The sequence below is a fragment of the Balaenoptera acutorostrata genome, chromosome 17 (genome assembly GCF_949987535.1).
Source record: "Balaenoptera acutorostrata chromosome 17, mBalAcu1.1, whole genome shotgun sequence".
Lineage (NCBI taxonomy): Eukaryota > Metazoa > Chordata > Mammalia > Artiodactyla > Balaenopteridae > Balaenoptera > Balaenoptera acutorostrata.
The window spans coordinates 25,740,336-25,760,255 of NC_080080.1; the positions used below are offsets into that span (position 1 = coordinate 25,740,336).

Sequence of the window (19,920 nt, forward strand, 5' to 3'; positions counted from 1 at the left end):
GAGTTTGATAGTGTCTGGCCTTACATTTAGGTCTTTAATTCATTTTGAGTTTATTTTTGTGTATGGTGTTAGGGAATGTTCTAATTTCATTCTTTTACATGTAGCTGTCCAGTTTTCCCAGCACCACTTATTGAAGAGGCTGTCTTTTCTCCACTGTATATTCTTGCCTCCTTTATCAAAGATAAGGTGACCATATGTGCATGGGTTTATCTCTGGGCTTTCTATCCTGCTCCACTGATCTATATTTCTGTTTTTGTGCCAGTACCATACTGTCTTGATTCCTGTAGCTTTGTAGTATAGTCTGAAGTCCGGGAGCCTGATTCCTCCAGCTCTGGTTTTCTTTCTCAAGGTTGCTTTGGTTATTCAGGGTCTTTTGTGTTTCCATACAAATTGTGAATTTTTTTGTTCTATTTCTGTGGAAAATGCCAGTGGTAGTTTGGTAGGGATTGCATTGAATCTGTAGATTGCTTTGGGTAGTAGAGTCATTTTCACAATGTTGATTCTTCCAATCCAAGAACATGGTATATCTCTCCATCTATTTGTATCATCTTATAATGTTTTTAAAAAATTGAATTTGTTGTAGGTCATTGCAAAAAAACTGAATTTTTTAATTTATTATTTAAAATATATAATTCAAGAGAACTTTAAAGTGATAAAATTATGGTATCCAAATTACCAGTAAATATTATATTTATAGTATATTGTTTTAGAATAACAGGCTTTAGGTTTTACCTGAATGCTATGCTCTAACAAAGCTTAAACAGGTTTCTTCAAATCATAAACTTTCAATTCTTTAAAGGCTACATAAAAGAATCTCAGAAATATTTTTGTAACATTATTTTAATTTAAAATCACTTTTTTATTTATGATCTTTCAAAGAAATTTAAGATATTAAGTAACTTTCCACTTAAGTTAGAAAGTCTTTCAATTTCAAAAAATTTGTGTTGTATATCTAAATTCAGCTCTTCTGTTCTATACATATCAATTTAATTGAGTTTATATATTATGTAAATGACTTAGATTAATTAAATATATTACTAGGCTCTAAAGGGCTATTATCAGTTTTTATTCATTTTCTAAATTCCAGTTAATCATTTCAATACAGTGTAATTTTCATTGCATTCTGGGCCTGTAAATGTGTGCTATGTGATTGTCTTTGACAATTCTGATTACAAAATGCACTGTAACCAATATTTAGACCTGGTGTTGTAATTAGAGAAAAGCAATATTACTACTAAACTACTACTATGATGACTAGTACTACCACTTTTATTACTATTTGTCATTTATTCAGTAAATACTATGTGCCCAGCCTGGTTTTAGACAATTTAAGTTTATGATTTCTAATTCTCACTTAGTATAAAAAATTTTACTTAATTCACTGATAAGAAAACTGAGGCACAAAGTTGAGTACTTGCCAAAAATCACTTGACTTGCAAGTGACAAAGCTGGATTTGAAGCCAGATGAATCTGATTCCAAAACCCATTCTCTCTATGTGCAGAGTTGTCATATGAAGGAGCAAAAGTTGCTGACTGTGTTGAGGCCTCAAAGAGTGGCATTATCCCGGGCAGTTAGTCCCCTAATTCAGGACCAGATTGCAGGGTGTGAACTCAACTTTGTTGAAGCTGTCTCAGTGTATTTACATACCAGGCAAGATTGTTAAATATATGTATTAATTTATTGGAAGAGGGATATATTTCATTCCAACAATCGCATTATTCATTGTCATTATCATGTTCTTTCTGACATCAGGTTGCTAGGGATACCAAATCAGTAATCACAACATTGCTTGGAGATCTAAGAGTCAGAGCAAAATGAGATAAACAGGCTGGAAGGATATTTATCCTAGGCCATGCTAGAGCTTTCAGTGCCCCTCTCCCCCAGCTTCCTCCTCCCAACACACATACATACACACAGTTACGAACAACTTCATGGTGAACTGAAGACCTCTGTTGCAAAGGTCCTGTGTATCTGTTCACCACAGACAGCTAAATTCTTTTTCTTAGAATTTATTTTTCAGACTTCCAGTTAACTATTTCCTTCTAAAATAAAGTATTCTGTTTCAAACCAAGATCTATACAAAATTAGAAATTAAAATTAGTTTTCGTTTAAATCCCATTTTCTGTATGCCTCTTAGATGCCTGTCGCCAGGATTGGAATTTTAGTGTTTCAGAAACCTCTTAATAACCAGTTTAGTACACCAATGTTACCTTTTACACATGGCTCTTCATTCATTCCCAGATGCTTATGTGTAAGTTTTTAAAATACTCAACTGTTACAGTCATGGTTCGGCATAAAAATTAAAGTTGTTGAATTAATTCATCTCCCAAACTTACTGATTAGAGATAATCATAAACATAAAGAGGGAACCATCTCTATTCACATTTCCTGGGGTAAGAAATAGAAATTGGTTTTATTAAATCTATTTTTTAAAATATATACCTAGTTTGAGAAGAATATAGAACCTAGTTTGAGATTAATACTCTAAAGTACTATTTTAACTAATACAAATTTACTGAGTATCCATTCAATTACACCAATTCTGGGCTGACCACTCTGCTAGGCAATTGGGATATAGTGTCCCAGAGCAATGATAAGTTCCTTGACTTCAAAGGGCAAACAGTCTGAGGAAGACATAAACAGGTAAATAGGCAATTTTAATAGAGTGTAATAAATGCCCTAAAAGAGGGGTGACTTCCCAGAGGAAATTATCTCTAAAGGAAACTGAAGGATGAGAAGGCATTAGCTATGTATGGATGGGGAGGATGAGTGTGAATGAAGGAGAAAAAAAATCTACTGAGGGGTAACAGCTTCTGCAAAAGGCGAGTATCAAGAAAAAGCAGAATACGTCTGTGGTACTGTTGACAAGCCATTTGGCTGCTGTTCACAGAGATAGGGCACAAAGAAAGCAGAGAAGGCTGTGGATTGAGAAGTAGGAGCAAATACCTTTTGCTTGGGGATTTGAGCTGCTATGGTATGTACAATTGGAGATGTGTGGTGGACAGCACGATATACAAAGCTGGAGCTGGATAAAGAAAACTAGATTGGAAATAAATCTGAGAATCATAGATTGATCAATGAAATGAAATTTTCAGAGGAGGTATAGGAACTTAAAAACCTGTTATATTTTCAGCATATGAAGCATTCTAGAGAAAAGTAAAAACTGTCAGACCTTACCTTTGACAAATTTATATTATGAATGTTAGATGGGAGATGAACCAAAAAGTTAATGCCAAAGTGAGTGTTCTGAGAGAAGTCCTAAGGAGATAGAAATTTGTATGGATTGAAACTGTCATGGAAGATTTTTGAAGAAATAAGACTATATATATGTAGTAAATGTCCAAACTAGAACATGTTAAAATGTCATTTTGACTAGGGAAATGTCTAAATATCTAAAGTATGAACATAATATTCTTAATTTTGTCTCCAGGAAGCTTTTTGGCTGGATTTAACAAATAATATTCGGCAAATGCTCCTAGTATTTACTTTTAAAGAACAACTTGCTTAACATTCATAAACTGTGTTGAAACTTTAACATTTAGAAGTTGTACAGAGTGGTCACATTTTATGCAAGCGTATTTTATGTTCCTAAAGACATCACAATTCAAACTCTTAAATCATGTGCACATTTCCTACAGTAATAAATGAAGAGGTGAAAGCATAAATTGTTAAGTCTAAAATAATAGTGATTTTATTTCACTTTAATTCTGCTTTAAAATTTTTTCAACATTTTTATAATATTTTGTAGACTGCTATCTCCTAAATTAACAAAGCATATTGTGGTAGTTAGACATATTTGTTTTATTTTATCACATATAAATTCCATTCTAAAGTTTCTTTATTTCTTTTTTTAAAAAAAATTTGACATTAGCATAACCACAACTTAATGAACACTTGGATGCTTGAAAGAAAATTTTATAAGATAATAAAACATGTAAATTACAATTAAAGTGACTGTTAGAATAATAGCAAAGTAATGGTGAGCACCCTTGCTTCACCAGAGACTGTTCCCAATTCAGAGCCTGAATGATCATTTAAAGATGTACATCCTAGAATCCCTCTACGTTTGTCCCTTTGATAAGTCTGTTCATCAGAACCCGAATAGAGTAAGGGAGAGGAGAACAGAGCATGGTGGAAGAAGGAAGAGGGAAAAATACAATGAGGTAAGGACAGAGAGATGAGGGTAGACTATATCATGTAGAGCTTTGTTGACCATTACAAGGACTGGTTTTACTCAGAATGAGTTGGAAAACCATTAAAGTGTTCTGAACAAAGGATTGTCAAAGGGATGAACGTATAGGGATCCTAGAATGTCTGTCTCTAAGGATCATTCAGGATGTGAGTTTTGAACAGACTCCAGGGGAAGAAGAGTAGAAGCAGAAAAAGTGGTGAGTTTGCTACAACAGTAATTAAGGCACTCCAGCCAAAGTGATCTCCTTACTGTTTCCCCAAATGCCAGATTCCCACTGTATTTGTTATTCTCTCTGCCTGTGGTACTTTCCCCTAAATAACTGCATACTTGCTCCTTTACCTCCTTCAGATCTCTGCTCAAATGTGATTTCTCAGTGAATACCCTCAGTGAATACGCTTCCTATGTCTCTTCTCTAATTTGCTTTTTCTCCTTAGCAACTATGACCATCTGATCTATTGTATGATTTACTTATTTTTCTGTCCTTGTTTGTTTCCTGTCTGCCCTCACAGGAATAGATGCTTCATGAAAATAAGGATTTTCATCTCTCTCTCTTTTTTTCATGGCTGAATCTCTAGTACAAAGAATAGTGTTTAGTACATACTAGACACTCAATAGATATTTGTGAGATGAATCAAAGAATGTCATTACAAGCACTCCAAAGTATTTCTCATGCAAAGCATAGTGTACCAAAGGATGGCAGGCGTTTCCAGTTAAAATAAAGGGGGAAGGTCATGCGACATCAAAATAAACATGGTTTACAACCAGTTTGGTACACAGCTTTGAAATTGTGAGATTCTTTATTATTTTTTAGTTGACATATTTATGTAAATTAAAATTATTTATATAAAGTGAGAATTTATTAATATGTGTATTAAGATATTTCAAATTTGTATAATTCAGATTTATATAAAATGAAATTCTACACACGTCATCTGCTACAAGATTTTCTCCTTTTAATTTTTGCTTTAAAGAGCACTTATTCCATAAAGAAATTTAAGCAAAAAAGCACACTAACAAAATGAAAACAAAAACCTCTGTCTTAATAGCAGCAGTAGTGGAGAAAAAAGGAGCAAAGAAAGAAAAACAGAGCATAACAAACACTGGTAAAGGAAAAAGAAAAGTACAGGCACTTTTAGATAGCAATATGCCAGAAGAATACTCAAACCATGTGTATAGGGACCATTTTCTTTCAGTTAGTTTTAGAACACGTAGTTTTTGCTTGGCAGATTAAATTTTTTAAAAGTTTGTAATCGGCACTGTCTAAAAATATACACTGCAGGATCACAATGTTTGTCCCTTCCTAATAAATTTTTTTCAAAAGAACACTGATCTCAAACTCTGCTCGGAACTCATCTACTGTAGAATCAGTAGTGTTGCTATGGAGAAGTCAGGGAGGGCTAGTCACCACTCTCCAGCTGGTCCTATAATTTATAATCGCCTGGCATGTTGCCCCATACTGCAGTCTGTCCCCTGAATTCTTATGATTTATTGGTTACATCCCATTAAGATACAAGACAGAGAATGTACAGCTATAATCTTCAAGGAATCTTCAACCCATCCACTGTGCCTAAGAAACTGGTACAGAGAAGACCAGGGAAGTGGAACAGTTTCTTATTCACAATCATGCAGACCTTAGTTCTCTTAAAATAAAAATTCCGTGTTTATATATCTGTCATACCCGGTTGGTAATGCCTCTTAAGAACATGAGGAACGTAATGAGGTGAGACATCTCTTAGGAAAACCAAGGGCATTGTACAATTGTTTTTGCAGATTGCACTTCATGCCTTCAAAACCTGATTAAGTTTCACATTCTTTGTGGGCTTTCCTCAACCTCTGCAGGCAAAACTAGTTATTCCATTCACAGTGCTCCCATTGAAGTTGTTCATATGTGTTTTTAGAGCACATAGCACATCACATAGAAATTTAGTTAATCTGTTTATTTCACTCCTCTACTCCCAGCAAATAGCACAGTGCCTGCTATGCATTAGAATTTCTATTCATCTATGTGTTTAAAATGTAACATTTTAATTCACAGTGCTATATTTTAGACGCTTACATTTCTGTCACTTAAAGGAAATTTGGATTCTTATATTTTGTATTGACAAATTATTCTGTATTCAGTGTTGTTGTCCAGTAGACACAAGAAGGCACGTTTGCATTTAATTTCATTAGGTAGAATCTGTATTGGGAGCATATAATGACTCAGCGTGTGTTGCCCACAACAAATGCCACACCAGGACCAATGCTTCATACCTAGTTTGAATGCAAAGGCCATCTCCAAAGCCAATAGTCTGTTAAGGATCATGCTTTGGAACAAAACATACAGCTGGCACTACTAACACTTAGCCATCTTGCTTCTGATTGTTTGAATTATTTTTAGATTTCTGGACTTTATGTGTGTGTACGTGTGTGGAATCCTAAGTGCTCATTCAAAATTCAACTACTTTTTTCTGAAGGTATTTTTTTCTAATTCTTTTATCTATTAATATCAAGAAGATAGCAACTAATTAGTTAACTAAAGTGGCAAAACCCAAGATAGTTCATTTCCTTGGATTAATTTGGTACATTCCATAGAATGTAAGTAAGTACTCCCTATGTTTCCTGTAAGGAATGTTTGGAAAGGTATTTAGCAACCAGAAGGTGTACCTGCTGGCATATATGTAATCTCGGGCTGGGACTCTAGCTCCTGATTTTTGTATTCACAGATGTAGAATCAAGGCTTACCTACATTATGAGTGGCATTCCTCAGTCATTCTATGCCCTTGAAACCTTAGAAGTTGAGCTAAAACTTTCAATTGTGAAGTTATTTAGAAATTGTTAAATCGTTAGCATATTGATTAGCTTCTCTTGACATATTTAATTTGCAAAAAAAGTTTCAGTCCATAGTAAATCCTCTCACATCTTAAAAACTCACCTAAAATGCCACATTTTTCAAAAATTAGTTATAGTTTGCTTTACAGTATATGACTATAATTATTGGAGTACTTAGCATGGTGCATTTTAATACAGTTTGAGGAGGAAAGCATGAGGCTTTTTCCTGAATTGAAACTGTGACATAATATACACTGAACAAAGAGAAGGCCTGAAGTCTACTCCCTTCATCCTCTGGAGTATAGCTAAGCGATGAGAATCAGAAGATGACGCTCAGCTCATGGAGGGACAGTCACACCTAGGGACTTGCCTTATGAGTTTTGTTTTGTTTTTGTTTGTTTTGTTTTTTAGGGACTGGGGAGGGATCTGTTTCAGGATTTCTGCAGAACTGGAGAGGTACTAGTCAAAATGGCCTTTGGCCACTTATTTATGGGTTATTTAGATCATGTTATACAATTGTTCTTTATCACCACTAAGAAGGGAAGAAGTGGTGAAATCAACAACAACTTGGATTTCAAACAGCTGGGAAAATCTCATATTTACCACTACCCTTTCAAACTTGATGGTAGGAATTAGGGAACTATCAGAGAATTGGGATTATGTATGTTACCCAAAGGACAGAGATCCTGAGAGACCAAAACATTCCTTTACTTTTTGTTGAGGCTCCTTCATAGCGTTTCTTTAAGTGTGAGAAACAGGGACATCCCTCTGCTCACAAAGGCTGTAACCTAGAGCTTAGGGCAGGCTCAACACATCATGCCAGAAATTATTTATAATAAATGCCAAACTTAGTTATGACTCTGTTTGTGGAGACGAGCCTTGGAAACAGTTCTTAAGGGCTTCAGGACTTTTTGAATTGAAAGAGAAATATGGTAACCACCCCTGCACCCCCACTTGAAAAAAAATCATTTAAATGAAAAGTTGCATGTTACAGTTTGAAAAAAAAAATTATTGGTTTTGGAGAGTTTAAGTGGGAAAAAAGAACTATCATCTATCTTCAACTGAAAAATTGTGTGGTTTTTTTTCAATACCTGAACTTAGCTAACATATTCCTTAGACATTCGTTATATTATACACTTCCCTCTTTAAACGTGCCCTTTTATATGCTTTAAAATTTTTTGCTTACTATAACATTTGGATCATATAGTTTAGTAGTAGGGAGCACTCAATAGCATAGAAATCAACCTAATATTTAAGAAACCATGTGTCCCTTATTTGCTTCCTTATCCTTCATTTAAAAATATTAGAAAGACTGTGCTCACTCTAAAGTAATACAGAAAAACAAAGAGGAAAATGCATAAAGAAGCTGTCTGCTCCCATCTCTTGCTTCCATTCTTCCCCAGTCCCAGGAGAGAACTTTATTAATCTTACACTTAATCTATGACTATTTTAGATGAAAGATACTGTATTTTAATCTCTGAATAGGAAACATGTTTTGAACATCCCTGATACCATTTTTTCACTAAATTTTAAAATAATGAGCCATTTATCTAAAAACTACAATAGAATTTGTTGCCATATTCTTATAGTACTTTTTCTTATATGTATGTTGTTTCATAGTAGTAATCATAGTACATGTGGAATTCAAATCTGTGTCTTCACTTATCACATTAAAAATCGCACAGATTTTCCCAAGTAACTTCTTTATTAGTCTAGTTTTAGGATACTAGACTATTAAGTCTTCAGAATCTGAGATGACTTTTGAAAACCCTGCTTAGCCTCTATGTCTGTACTATTGTAACATAAACGTTCAAATCTTAAGTTCAAAAATAACCTAAAAACAAAAACAAAAAACAAAACAACTTCCACAAACATCAACAACAGAAAACCTTTCTTTAAACCTGAGTCACTGCTGGCTATCCTTGTATCTTTCTACCTCCCTTTACAGCCAATATCATTAAAGTCCTTGTCTTACTATTTTCCTTCCCAACCTCTTAACTACCCAAAGCAATGAATTTTTAGTATTCATCTTAATTTAACTCTCTCTGATATTTAATACTACTGAGAATTTTTTTCTTGAAACTATCCCCTCCCTATTCGTCCATGATATTACCTTCTGTGAATGTCCCTTTTGCCTCCCACTTAAATTCTGATGCTCCATGAATTCTGGACTTAGTTTGCTCTTCTTCTCAATTCATGTAGTCCCATGACTACAAATATGTCTAGTTGCTTGGTGGACTTCTCCCTGTGATATCCCATAGACATATTAAATTCATCACGTACAAAAATAAATTCATCAATGTACACAAAGCCACTCCTCCTTCTATAACTTTTACTTTCAACCTCCTCTTCCTCCATCGTTTTAGTTCAAACTTTCACCATCTTCTAATTGACACACTACAATAAATATTCTCTAGGTTTTCGTCCCTTTAGGAACCCAGGGCTATAATCCATTCCCCATAGAGCTGCCCTAATGGGTTTCTCAAATCTGATCATATTTTTCTCTCCTTAAAACTCTTCAGTGGATCTCCAGTGCCTATGTGATAAAATCTGAATTTCTTAGAACGGCATATGAGCTACTGGTTCTTTTAACTATGTCAATCTCATTTACCCATTTGTGCTTTCATTTTAGCAGTTCCCTTGGCCTGGAATCTCTTTTTCATACATTTTGATTAGTATTGTAATCACTTCTTTGATTCAGATCAAGGATAACGTATTCCATGAAGTCTTCCCTGACATTATTGTCTCATTGATACTTTAAAATGTATAATTTCCTCATTTTTACCATCCCAGGCCATTGCACAAACTTGTATCACAGTACAGATTACACATTCGTGCACATACCAGTTTCCCTGTCTGTCTGTCCTCTATACTACATATTACATGAGGATAAGGAACTTATCCTAAAGGCCTAACATAGTACCTGGAATGTCTATAGGTATTATTTGTTAATAATATTATTTTTAATGAGTAAATTAACTTTGCACAGTAGACCTTAAATAGCTGTGTAGGGAAGGAAGAAACCATGAAAGGACACTGTCAGGTTATCGGAATTCCTCCACACTTTTTCACTCAAAATTGTGTATTTGATTTAAAAAAAAAGTTTTGAGCTTATGTCTTGGTAAAAGAATAATTCTGCATGGCAATAATGATTACTGTGATTTTTCATGGTAAAAAAATGAATATAGAAAATGCATTAAAATTGAATTTTTAAGGTGAAAAATAACAAATCCCAAATTAAATTCTTCCAGTGAAAAAATTTTAAGGCACTCTTGATCTGTAAATAACTTTAACAAGCACTAATCTGTGCTTGGATACATGCATGCAGTGTATTTAGAGAGTCTAGAAAGAGAAAGCCAGTTAAGTATCACTCTTGTCTAAGAAAAGCAAAGGCAAGGGAAAAAAACCTGACTTTATACAAGTAATACTAATGGTTCTCATATTTTCAGTGGTGGCATAAGGAAATTAATAACTCTTTACACTCTAATTTTCAATCCAAGCACTAAGTACCTATTTGAGAAGAAGAAATCTGACAAAACATTTCTAAAGAACAAATGTGGGGACTTCCCTGGAGGTCCAGTGGCTAAGACTCCACACTCCCAACACAATGGGCAAGGGTTCAATCCCTGGTCGGGGAACTAATGTCCCGCATGCAGCATGGCGTGGCCAAAAACAAAGAAACAAAAGAACAAATGTGTTATTAATACTGCCAAGTCATAAAGGAATATTAGAAGTGTTCCTAAATATATTAAACTTATTAACATATTTTACTATATTTTACAGTTTTAGATGCCCGTTTCAAAAAAATTTAATATCTCTGAAATTAGAATGTATCTCACAATCAATGGCTACCACAGATTATTCACAACATTTTTGCTTTCTTGTAAACATATAAAATAATGATGCCTCTTACAATCAATGGTGTCTTAATTTGATGAAATACAGTAGAAATTAGATATGGAACAAAGTGCGCTCAATTAGCTGATAAAAGCTAAAAAATAAAATAAAGTAAGTTCACATATATGACAGAAAAAAGTGATTGATTTGACTATGGCAGTTTGAATGTCCCCACACCCTCCTATGTGAAACAATCACATATTACCATTATTTTTCCTCTGGTAATAATTTAACATATGGGAAGTATATTACTGCTTAATGCTATACCTTACTTGACTTAGCATACCATATGTTTAGGTTCGAAATTTTCTAAGCTTTTGTGAATAATACAAGTCAAGTTTATTTTAATAACTTTCACAAAACAATTTTAAAATAACCCATGGTGCCTTCCAGCATAAAAGAAGAGATTCAACTGCAATGCAGATCTTAAAAATAATTGCAAACGTCACTAGTCATAGACATTTTTCAAATTTCCCAGCCAAGTTAACTGAAAAACATTTTACCAGTTTATCTGAAAATATATGACTGTGTGCAATAGACGCTACCAGGTTTTGTTGTTGTTGTTGTTTTTTTGGGTTTTTTTATCCCAGTAATGGAGATTAATGATGCATAGGCTGGCCTGTTTTTTAGTAAGAAAAATATGAAATTCAGTGGGTATCCTTGGTCTACTGAATTCCTCACTGTAGCTATGACTCTTATCACCTGAGTCCAGTACACATATCTCTCCTACTCCAATCCAACCAAAACCACATTCATCAAAGTATTATTTTCAACTCAGCAAAGAGTTTCATATTGGTAACTCAAATAGATTTCTTAATCTGTAGGTTTAAATTTTAAAAATATTTTATATGAGTAGGATTTGTTTTTCACAAAATAAAGGCATCATAATAAACAGCATGTAGACTGGAGATTGCACAGAAAATATTTATATCCTATAAAGAGCCCTGAGGGCCTATTCTCCAAAAATGTTTCCCTAACGCTATGCTAAATTATGTAATGTTTTCATATTATTAATTCCTGTGATTTAAAGATGACCTCTCAGTTAAAATCAGAGAGAAGAGACATTATCACATGATTAATAGTGATTATTTAACATTGATTATTTTGTAGGAAATTCATATTAACAAATTTAGGCTTTATAAGTTAGTGGCATCAGTTATCAAGAACATGTATTCATTCTAGACCAAATAATAAAAACAAGGTGCTGTGCTTATGTTAAGGTAGGGAAAAGTGTCCTTTCTTCAGTTCCACAAAACATTGCAAACCCTGAACTCTGAAGCAATACTTTTCTAACTCAAAATCTCAAAAAAAATTTTTATGAATGTAGCTCATTCAATCTTCTCTATTCTTCATCTTCTGAAACCAACTTAGTGACATTTTCCTTTCATACACACCTTAGAAAAGCATTTTTTTCCCCTACTGTAACAGATAAACAACAAAAGAAACCCTACCTCTAACTAAATGTTACACAAAGTTTTTCTAATACTGGGTCTTTTAGTTCTCAGAACCTGTCATGGGCCCCCCATAATGTTTTCAGACATGTTCCTTCTGTGTGGGATATTCTTTCTCCCAACCCGCCTTCTGCCATCACCCTTAATATCCTTATTTCAGTCCTTCAGGGAAGTGTTGACTTTACTCAGAAGAACAGTCAGGGCTTCCAGTTACATGTTTTCACATACTATATGTTTATTTGAATGATCATGTAGTAAACATCTGTCTTTCCACTGGAAAGTAAGTTACATGAGGAGCTCCAACACTCTGCCTCCCATACGCAGTACAGAATAAGAATTTAATAAATATTTATCAAATGAATCAATCAGTTTTTTCCAAATCAGAGCATATTATTATCTGCTTCTAGCCATTTTAAACATCTTAGTATACATTACCTGCCAAGGTACTCTGTTAAGCTTATATTTATTGTGACAAATGTTTCACAGACACATATTACATTATGTGTGCATTTGTCACAGCATCTGACTGAAACCCTAGCATTGCCCTGATGCAGTAAGTCACAGATTTGTGTTTGTTCAGTGACAGCTGAATACTGTCCATAAATGTCACTCTGGTGGAAGATGATGGCTATTTTTCAACTCAGCTTTATCACTTGAATTTTAGGACTTCCTTTACTCAAACTCCTCTTTCCTGCGTAGTTGATGGTTTTTGTCTTTTTTTTTTTTGAGTAACCTTACCTTCCTACAATCAAATAGCCGTTCCTCTCCTCGCTTGAGGTTAGCTGTTGTGCTGCTAGTTCCTCTTCTCAGTTAATTTTAACACATCTTGAGAGTATTCAGTAACAGTTTGCCAATACTCATATCTTCTCACTTTAAAATGTGCCTTGTAAAAACTTGCTGTGATAGTTATGTCATATACAATGAAAATGTTGTAGTTTGGGTATTTTTCCTGGACATTCATGAACATTGCAGCCATGACTATTTGTGAGAATTATCTCTGATACTTCCACATGACATTGTTTCACTTATTCCTTTCACCATCACAGCCACCCAATGCTGGAAAGAACCATTAACAGTATTATTTAATATCAAGTCATTTTCTTCCTTATTTGGACCCTGAAACTGCATCCCTTGGGGACCAGAGGTGGTGCTTACATGTGGAGAAAACATCATGTACAAGGCTTAGAGTGTGACACTGTGGCAAAGGGCCAGTAGCTCAGGATAGGTGAATTACAAGGTCTATGGGAAAGAATGGTGGATAATAGCTAAAAAGGCAGGGGTAACATTATAAATGGCCTTGTTTGGCATTCTGTGGATTTGATTTGCTGATGGTGAGTATTTGTTAGGCAGAAAGTACAGGATCAGATTTGCGTTTGGAAAATATCATTCTTAGCTTATTACACAACAGACATAGATGTATGTTCATTGCTAGACTGGGGCAGAAGGTCAAACTGTGGAAAGGTAATTGTTAATTTCAACATTTGATCCTGTTCAATTCCAGTTGGCAAGCAAGACTGCTGTAGCCTAAGGGTGGAAAGAAAGCTTATACAGGGCAAATGTTAGTACTACATCGAGTGCTGGGGAGCCAGTGTTTGGTATACTTTAACATTAAAAGGTAAAATCAAAGATGAGATTCGATGTAAAAATAAGTTTATTAATCACCTAGCTTCTGGAGTTTGGCACTGTGGCTAAATAAGTTCCTCAGTAACTTATTGTTAGTAGAAAATTTTATTGTATTAAAACTCATCAAAAAATAAACTTGTTCATTTTCCTGTATATATAGGTAAAACATTCTGAACAGATTTTTATCATTTTATGTTTCAAGATCTTTCCTTGATATGAGATTATCATTCTGAACATTAATAATTATGTATAATGGAATGCAGATTTATAAATTATATGTGGGATGAATGTATTCTGACCTCCAGGACATACCCCAGCCTGCACAAAATAATCCTCTTAAGTTTTAATATAATGTCCTTAAATAGTGTGTGCATCAGTTAAAGTGTAAAGAAAAAAGTGAACCAACTACCAGTTTATCTGGGATGGTCTCAATTTACAACTGCTGTGTGGGATAATTATTAATAATGCCTCCTTTCATACTAAAAGAGTACTTTTATCTGGAAGAGAAATTATATGTTCACCCTTTTAACACCATAGGCGATGACTGATAAATAAATCCCAGTGTAAATCCCAGCTCTGATACACACCATTTGTTCAATTTTAGCAAGAAAACTCACTTCGGTGTCTTCATCTATAAAACTGGAGAAAATAAGTTTTACCTTGTGGATTTGTGCCTTGTAGATTTGTACCTTTATGAAGAATAAATGCAGAGTTGGCTTTATGGATGTGAAACCCATGCAGTCCCACAGTGGGGGGCTTCATGATGAGAAGGGCCATGCTTGGTTTAATGCTCTACTGATCTCTTGAAATTGTTAACATGTTTTCAACAAGTGTAGTACATTTACCTTTTGTACCGGGCCCCATAATTTATGATGAGTCCTGATTAAATGAGTAATGTGCTAATTTAATCCAAATTTTCTTCCTTAATTCTTCCGTTCTGGTTTAAGTCCTGATTTTATTTCACCAAGTAGAAAATCATTTATAGTCATTTTATAATGGAAATGTCAATGGAAATATTCAATAAACAATCTATAAGAGGTATAGAAAAGTTTTATTTGAGCCAAACAGGATTATAGTCTGGGAGACAGCCTCTCAGATAACTCTGAGGAACTGCTCCAGAGAAGCGTGGTTTTCAGCACAGTTTTATAACTTTTCAGAACAAAGAAAGTCAGGCAAGTTGGGGATACATCCCTTCAAGGTTTAAAAAAAAAAAAAAAATCAGATCAGCATGTGTACAGCAAGTCAGTATGTCATTGGCACCTGTGAAGGGAGTCTTATTACCAAAGGAGTACCAGCATTGGCATCCCAGGAAAGGAGGCATTTAATCTTTATTTTTAACATGGGCATTCTTTGCTTCTGGTCAGTGTACCCTTTTTTTTTAAATGATTAAAGCAGATGTACAATATATGTCTGGTAAGCCACAAACAGGCTGTTTTAATTAGCATAAAATTCAAGTTAAATAATGTATTAGCCAGAATGATTTCCCCATACCCCAATATGTGAACATTTCTTCCATTAAAATCAACTGAAAATTAAAATATAACAAAAGCAGGTTAGTGTTCATATGAAAGGAAAATTTCCTTTAAATTTTACACTAAAAACCAGTGTTTATAGAAGGCACTTACTACCTATTCAAATTTTGAGAACATTACAATAAATTATTAGTATATTTTGAAGTAAATTACCATATGGCCTTTATTTAGGCAGGTGTTATATTCAGTTAAAATAATTTTAATATCATAAATAATTCTCCAAAATTAGAAAGAGTCCTCTGGCTTTTCACACCTAAGTGTCTTTCTACACCTGAATAGTCACACTGGGGACAGTATAAATATCCTAAACTATTTTTCTTTGTATACAACATGATGCCACCATTAGTACTTATACTTAAAATATTCATAATGATAGCTTTAATTTATCGAGCTCTTGTTATATGCCAGTTTCCTGCTAAATGCTCTACATGTATTATCTACATATAATAACACACACACACACATACACACACACAAACATCCCTATGAAGAGGGTATTATTATTTCCATCATAATAATAACAATATTGAGGCTTAGAGAGAATAAATAACTTGCCAAAGCCATATAGATAGAAGATAGAGCTTAATTTTGAAACTAATCTCTGAATTTTAAAGCCTGAGCTGCTAATCAGTGTTTCAGTATTTTGCAAGCTGGCATCCAAGGACATATTCTCAGAATTACATGGTTCTATAACATAGTTTAAAACTGTCTGCATTCCCTAATAAATAATCTTACTGATAAACATATATGTGTATTCTGGATCATCTGTATGACCTGGGAACTTTTGTCTCCATGCCTTCACAAGCATGCCTAGATTCTAATAAGCTAGTGAGGAGGAAACTAGGCAGATTTAGCAGATTTAAAATGTAAATGATTCCTCTAAGATCAGGAACAAGACAAGGATATCTACTCTCGTCACTTTTATTCAACATAGTTTTGGAAGTCCTAGCCACGACAGTCAGAGAAAAAAAAGAAATGAAAGGAATCCAAATTGGAAAATTAGAAGTAAAACTGTCACTGTTTGCAGATGACATGATACTTACATAGAAAATCCTAAAGATGCTACCAGAAAGTTACTAGAGCTTATCAATGAATTTGGTAAATTTGCAGCATACATAATTAATACACAGAAATCTCTTGCATTCCTATACACTAACAGTGAAAGATCAGGAGAGATGAAGGAAACAATCCCTTTTACCATCACATCAAAAAGAGTAAAATACCTAGGAATAAACCTACCTAAGGAGACAAAAGACCTGTACTCCAAAAACTATAAGATACTGATGAAAGGAATCAGACATGACACAAACAGATGGAGAGATATACTATATTCTTGGACTGAAAGAATCAATATTGTGAAAATGACTATACTACCCAAAGCAATCTACAGATTCAGTGCAATCCCTATCAAATTACCAATGGCATTTTTCACAGAATTAGAACCAAAAAATGTACAATTTGTGTGTAAACACAAAAGACCCCACATAGCCAAAGCAATCTTGAGAAAGAAAAATGGAGCTGGAGGCATCAGGCTCCCTGACTTCAGACTATACTACAAAGCTACAGTAATCAAAACAGTATTGTGTTGGCACAAAAATAGAAATATAGATCAATGGAACAGGATAGAAAGTCCAGAGATAAACCCATGCACCTATGGTCACCTAATCTATGACAAAGGAGGGAAGAATATTCAATGGAGAAAAGACAGTCCCTTCAATAAGTGGTTCTGGGAAAACTGGACAGCTACATGTACAAAAATGAAATTAGAACACTCCCTAACATCATACACAAAAATAAACTCAAAATGGATTAAAGACCTAAATGTAAGGCTGATGCTATAAAACTCTTTAAATATTATTAAAATAGAAATAATTTAAATCAATATTGGCAGTTTATGAATTTTTTGTTTTTGTTTTACCTTAAAAGGTCTTGAAGGAGCTTTATTGGGTGACACTTCATGTGACTAGTTGATTGTTAGCATCATATCACTAGTTCTTATTATTATTTTATGCTTTGTTAAAATAGTATTATTATTATTGATATTATACTGACTGCCCCATCTTGATCATTTTCATTTCCTCATTAGGTTTTTTTCTTTTGCCTGATTTTTGTTAATATTTAAGTATTTAAACAGTAAAGCATTTAAAGGTAAAGAATCATTCTAAAATGAAATTGATCTCTCCCCTTTTTTTACTTTAAAATAAGTAAACTATAAATTTAAACATAATAAATTAATCAGAGACCTACAAACTTAAAATACATCCTGAAAATCTTTTGCCCTCATCCTTTTCCATGCTATCCTTTCATCCAAGGGGGGTAAATACTGAAACTATTGTGTATTTCTATTTATGTACAGTGTTCTGTCCAGAGGCAGTAGTTCCTTCTTCCCATCTATTATATGAGAGGGAGTGAAAAATCTACAATGTAAAGCCCTTCTATACATTATTTTCACGTTAGGCTCTAGTTAAAATAAAATGCATTTACACTTCCATACATTACATTACTTGAAATGATAATGCTTTCTATTAAACTGTACTTCAATATTCTGTTTTACCTGCAGCTGAATGTGGTGCATCTGCAACAAGTAATGAAGGAATTCTGCTCTCTCCAAATTATCCACTCAACTATGAAAACAACCATGAATGCATTTATAGTATTCAGGTTCAAGCAGGAAAGGGAATCAATATTTCAGCCAGAACATTTCATTTAGCACAAGGAGATGTTCTTAAGGTAGGTGAACTCAGAATATTTATATTTTGATCATTTTAGTCATTAAATATACATTAATACATATATACATGTATATGATATATATGTATATATAATCAACCATAAGTTGATTCTGCCATTCATAGATTTAAATTATACATTATTTCCCATTTTCCTGTCAGTATTTTTACTGAGATAGAATGTTTTGTTTCTAATGTTTATTTATAATAAGTAAATTTTGATTTTATGATACATGAATCTTTTTTCATGACATAAACCCATTTATAATATTGTTTTAAAAAGCAAAATACAGAAGTTTTTGTAATAGAAGAAAAAAGAAAATGTCTAGTGAAAATGCCCTAGTATATTACCAATAGCTATTCACTTCCTCTACTCCAGTAGTCTCTCCTATGCTTTGTAATTTAGTTTCTGAACCCAATTTGCTACATAGCTGTTTTCTTTTTTTTTAACATCTTTATTGGAGTATAATTGCTTTATAATGGTGTGTTAGTTTCTGCTTTATAACAAAGTGAATCAGCTATACATATACATATATCCCCATATCTCCTCTCTCTTGCATTTCCCTCCCACCCTCCCTATCCCACCCCTCTAGGTGGTCACAAAGCACTGAGCTGATCTCCCTGTGCTACGTGGCTGCTTCCCACTAGCTATCTATTTTACATTTGGTAGTATATATAAGTCCAGGCCACTCTCTCACTTCGTCCCAGCTTACCCTTACCCCTTCCTGTGTCCTCAAGTCCATTCTCTACATCTGTGTCTTTATTTCTGTCCTGCCCCTAGGTTCTTCAGAACCATTTATTTTTTTGATACATGAATTTTAATGTTTCAATAACACCAAAATAAGAACACTTTCATGCCAAATATATTATATTCAATAAATATTATCTATGAAACATAATCCATAAATGGACATTTATTTATTTTTATTTTGATGTTTATTAAGTAACATTTCTGTTGATACGTAGATAACTTTGCATTTATGACTATGAAAAAGTTTATAATTTATGAATATATCTAACAATATCTATAAATTATTTAAGAAAAAATATACCTTGTTGATAATAAACATTTAGGACAAAATTTGTTAATTTATTTAAAAATTTTGAAATAATCGAATTTAAAGATACAATTGAAGGGAGTTCCCTGGTGGCTAGTGGTCAGGACTCAGTGCTTTCACTGCTGTGGCCACAGGTTCAGTTCCTGGGTGGGGAACTAAGATCCTGCAAGTGGCACGGTGCTGCCAAGAGAAATTTTTTTTAATGATACAATTTTAGGCAAATGAATATTTTCATACTTGCTGCTCCATATTTTTCAAAGTAAGTGTTTTGATAAATACAGTTTATATTCATTATCGGAATAAAATTAAACACTTCTATAAAATCACATTTAAATATTTAAAAAATGATCACATACATTTTTTTCTCATTATCAAGATTTCATTAATCCAGGTAAGAAATTCAACATATTTCTGTTTTCACAAATCTTGAAAAAAATTGTGATATCCCAGGTTGATTGGGGGATTTTTATTTAAGCAATGATTTTAAGGTTGTTGGTTATGTCCTTCTTTTAAAAAGAATATTAATTTGATGATAATTGATGGTTCTCTAACACAAACAGTTCTGTATGCTTGCAAGATTTGTATAGACATGGGAAAGATTTCCTGCGGTACACTTAGATGTATAC

The 19,920-nt window shown here is 33.6% G+C and overlaps 1 protein-coding gene across 3 annotated transcripts in view; it reads left to right on the plus strand.

The window, feature by feature from the left end:
- The window catches only part of CSMD3 (CUB and Sushi multiple domains 3), a 1,183,499-nt gene that overhangs the window by 809,990 nt on the left and 353,589 nt on the right, over positions 1–19,920 (plus strand). For all 3 annotated transcript variants that reach the window (XM_007188796.2, XM_007188797.2, XM_028168178.2), the window contains one exon: positions 18,068–18,237. In XM_007188796.2, coding sequence (XP_007188858.2) covers positions 18,068–18,237 — 170 coding nt within the window. The remainder of the gene's footprint in view (positions 1–18,067; positions 18,238–19,920) is intronic.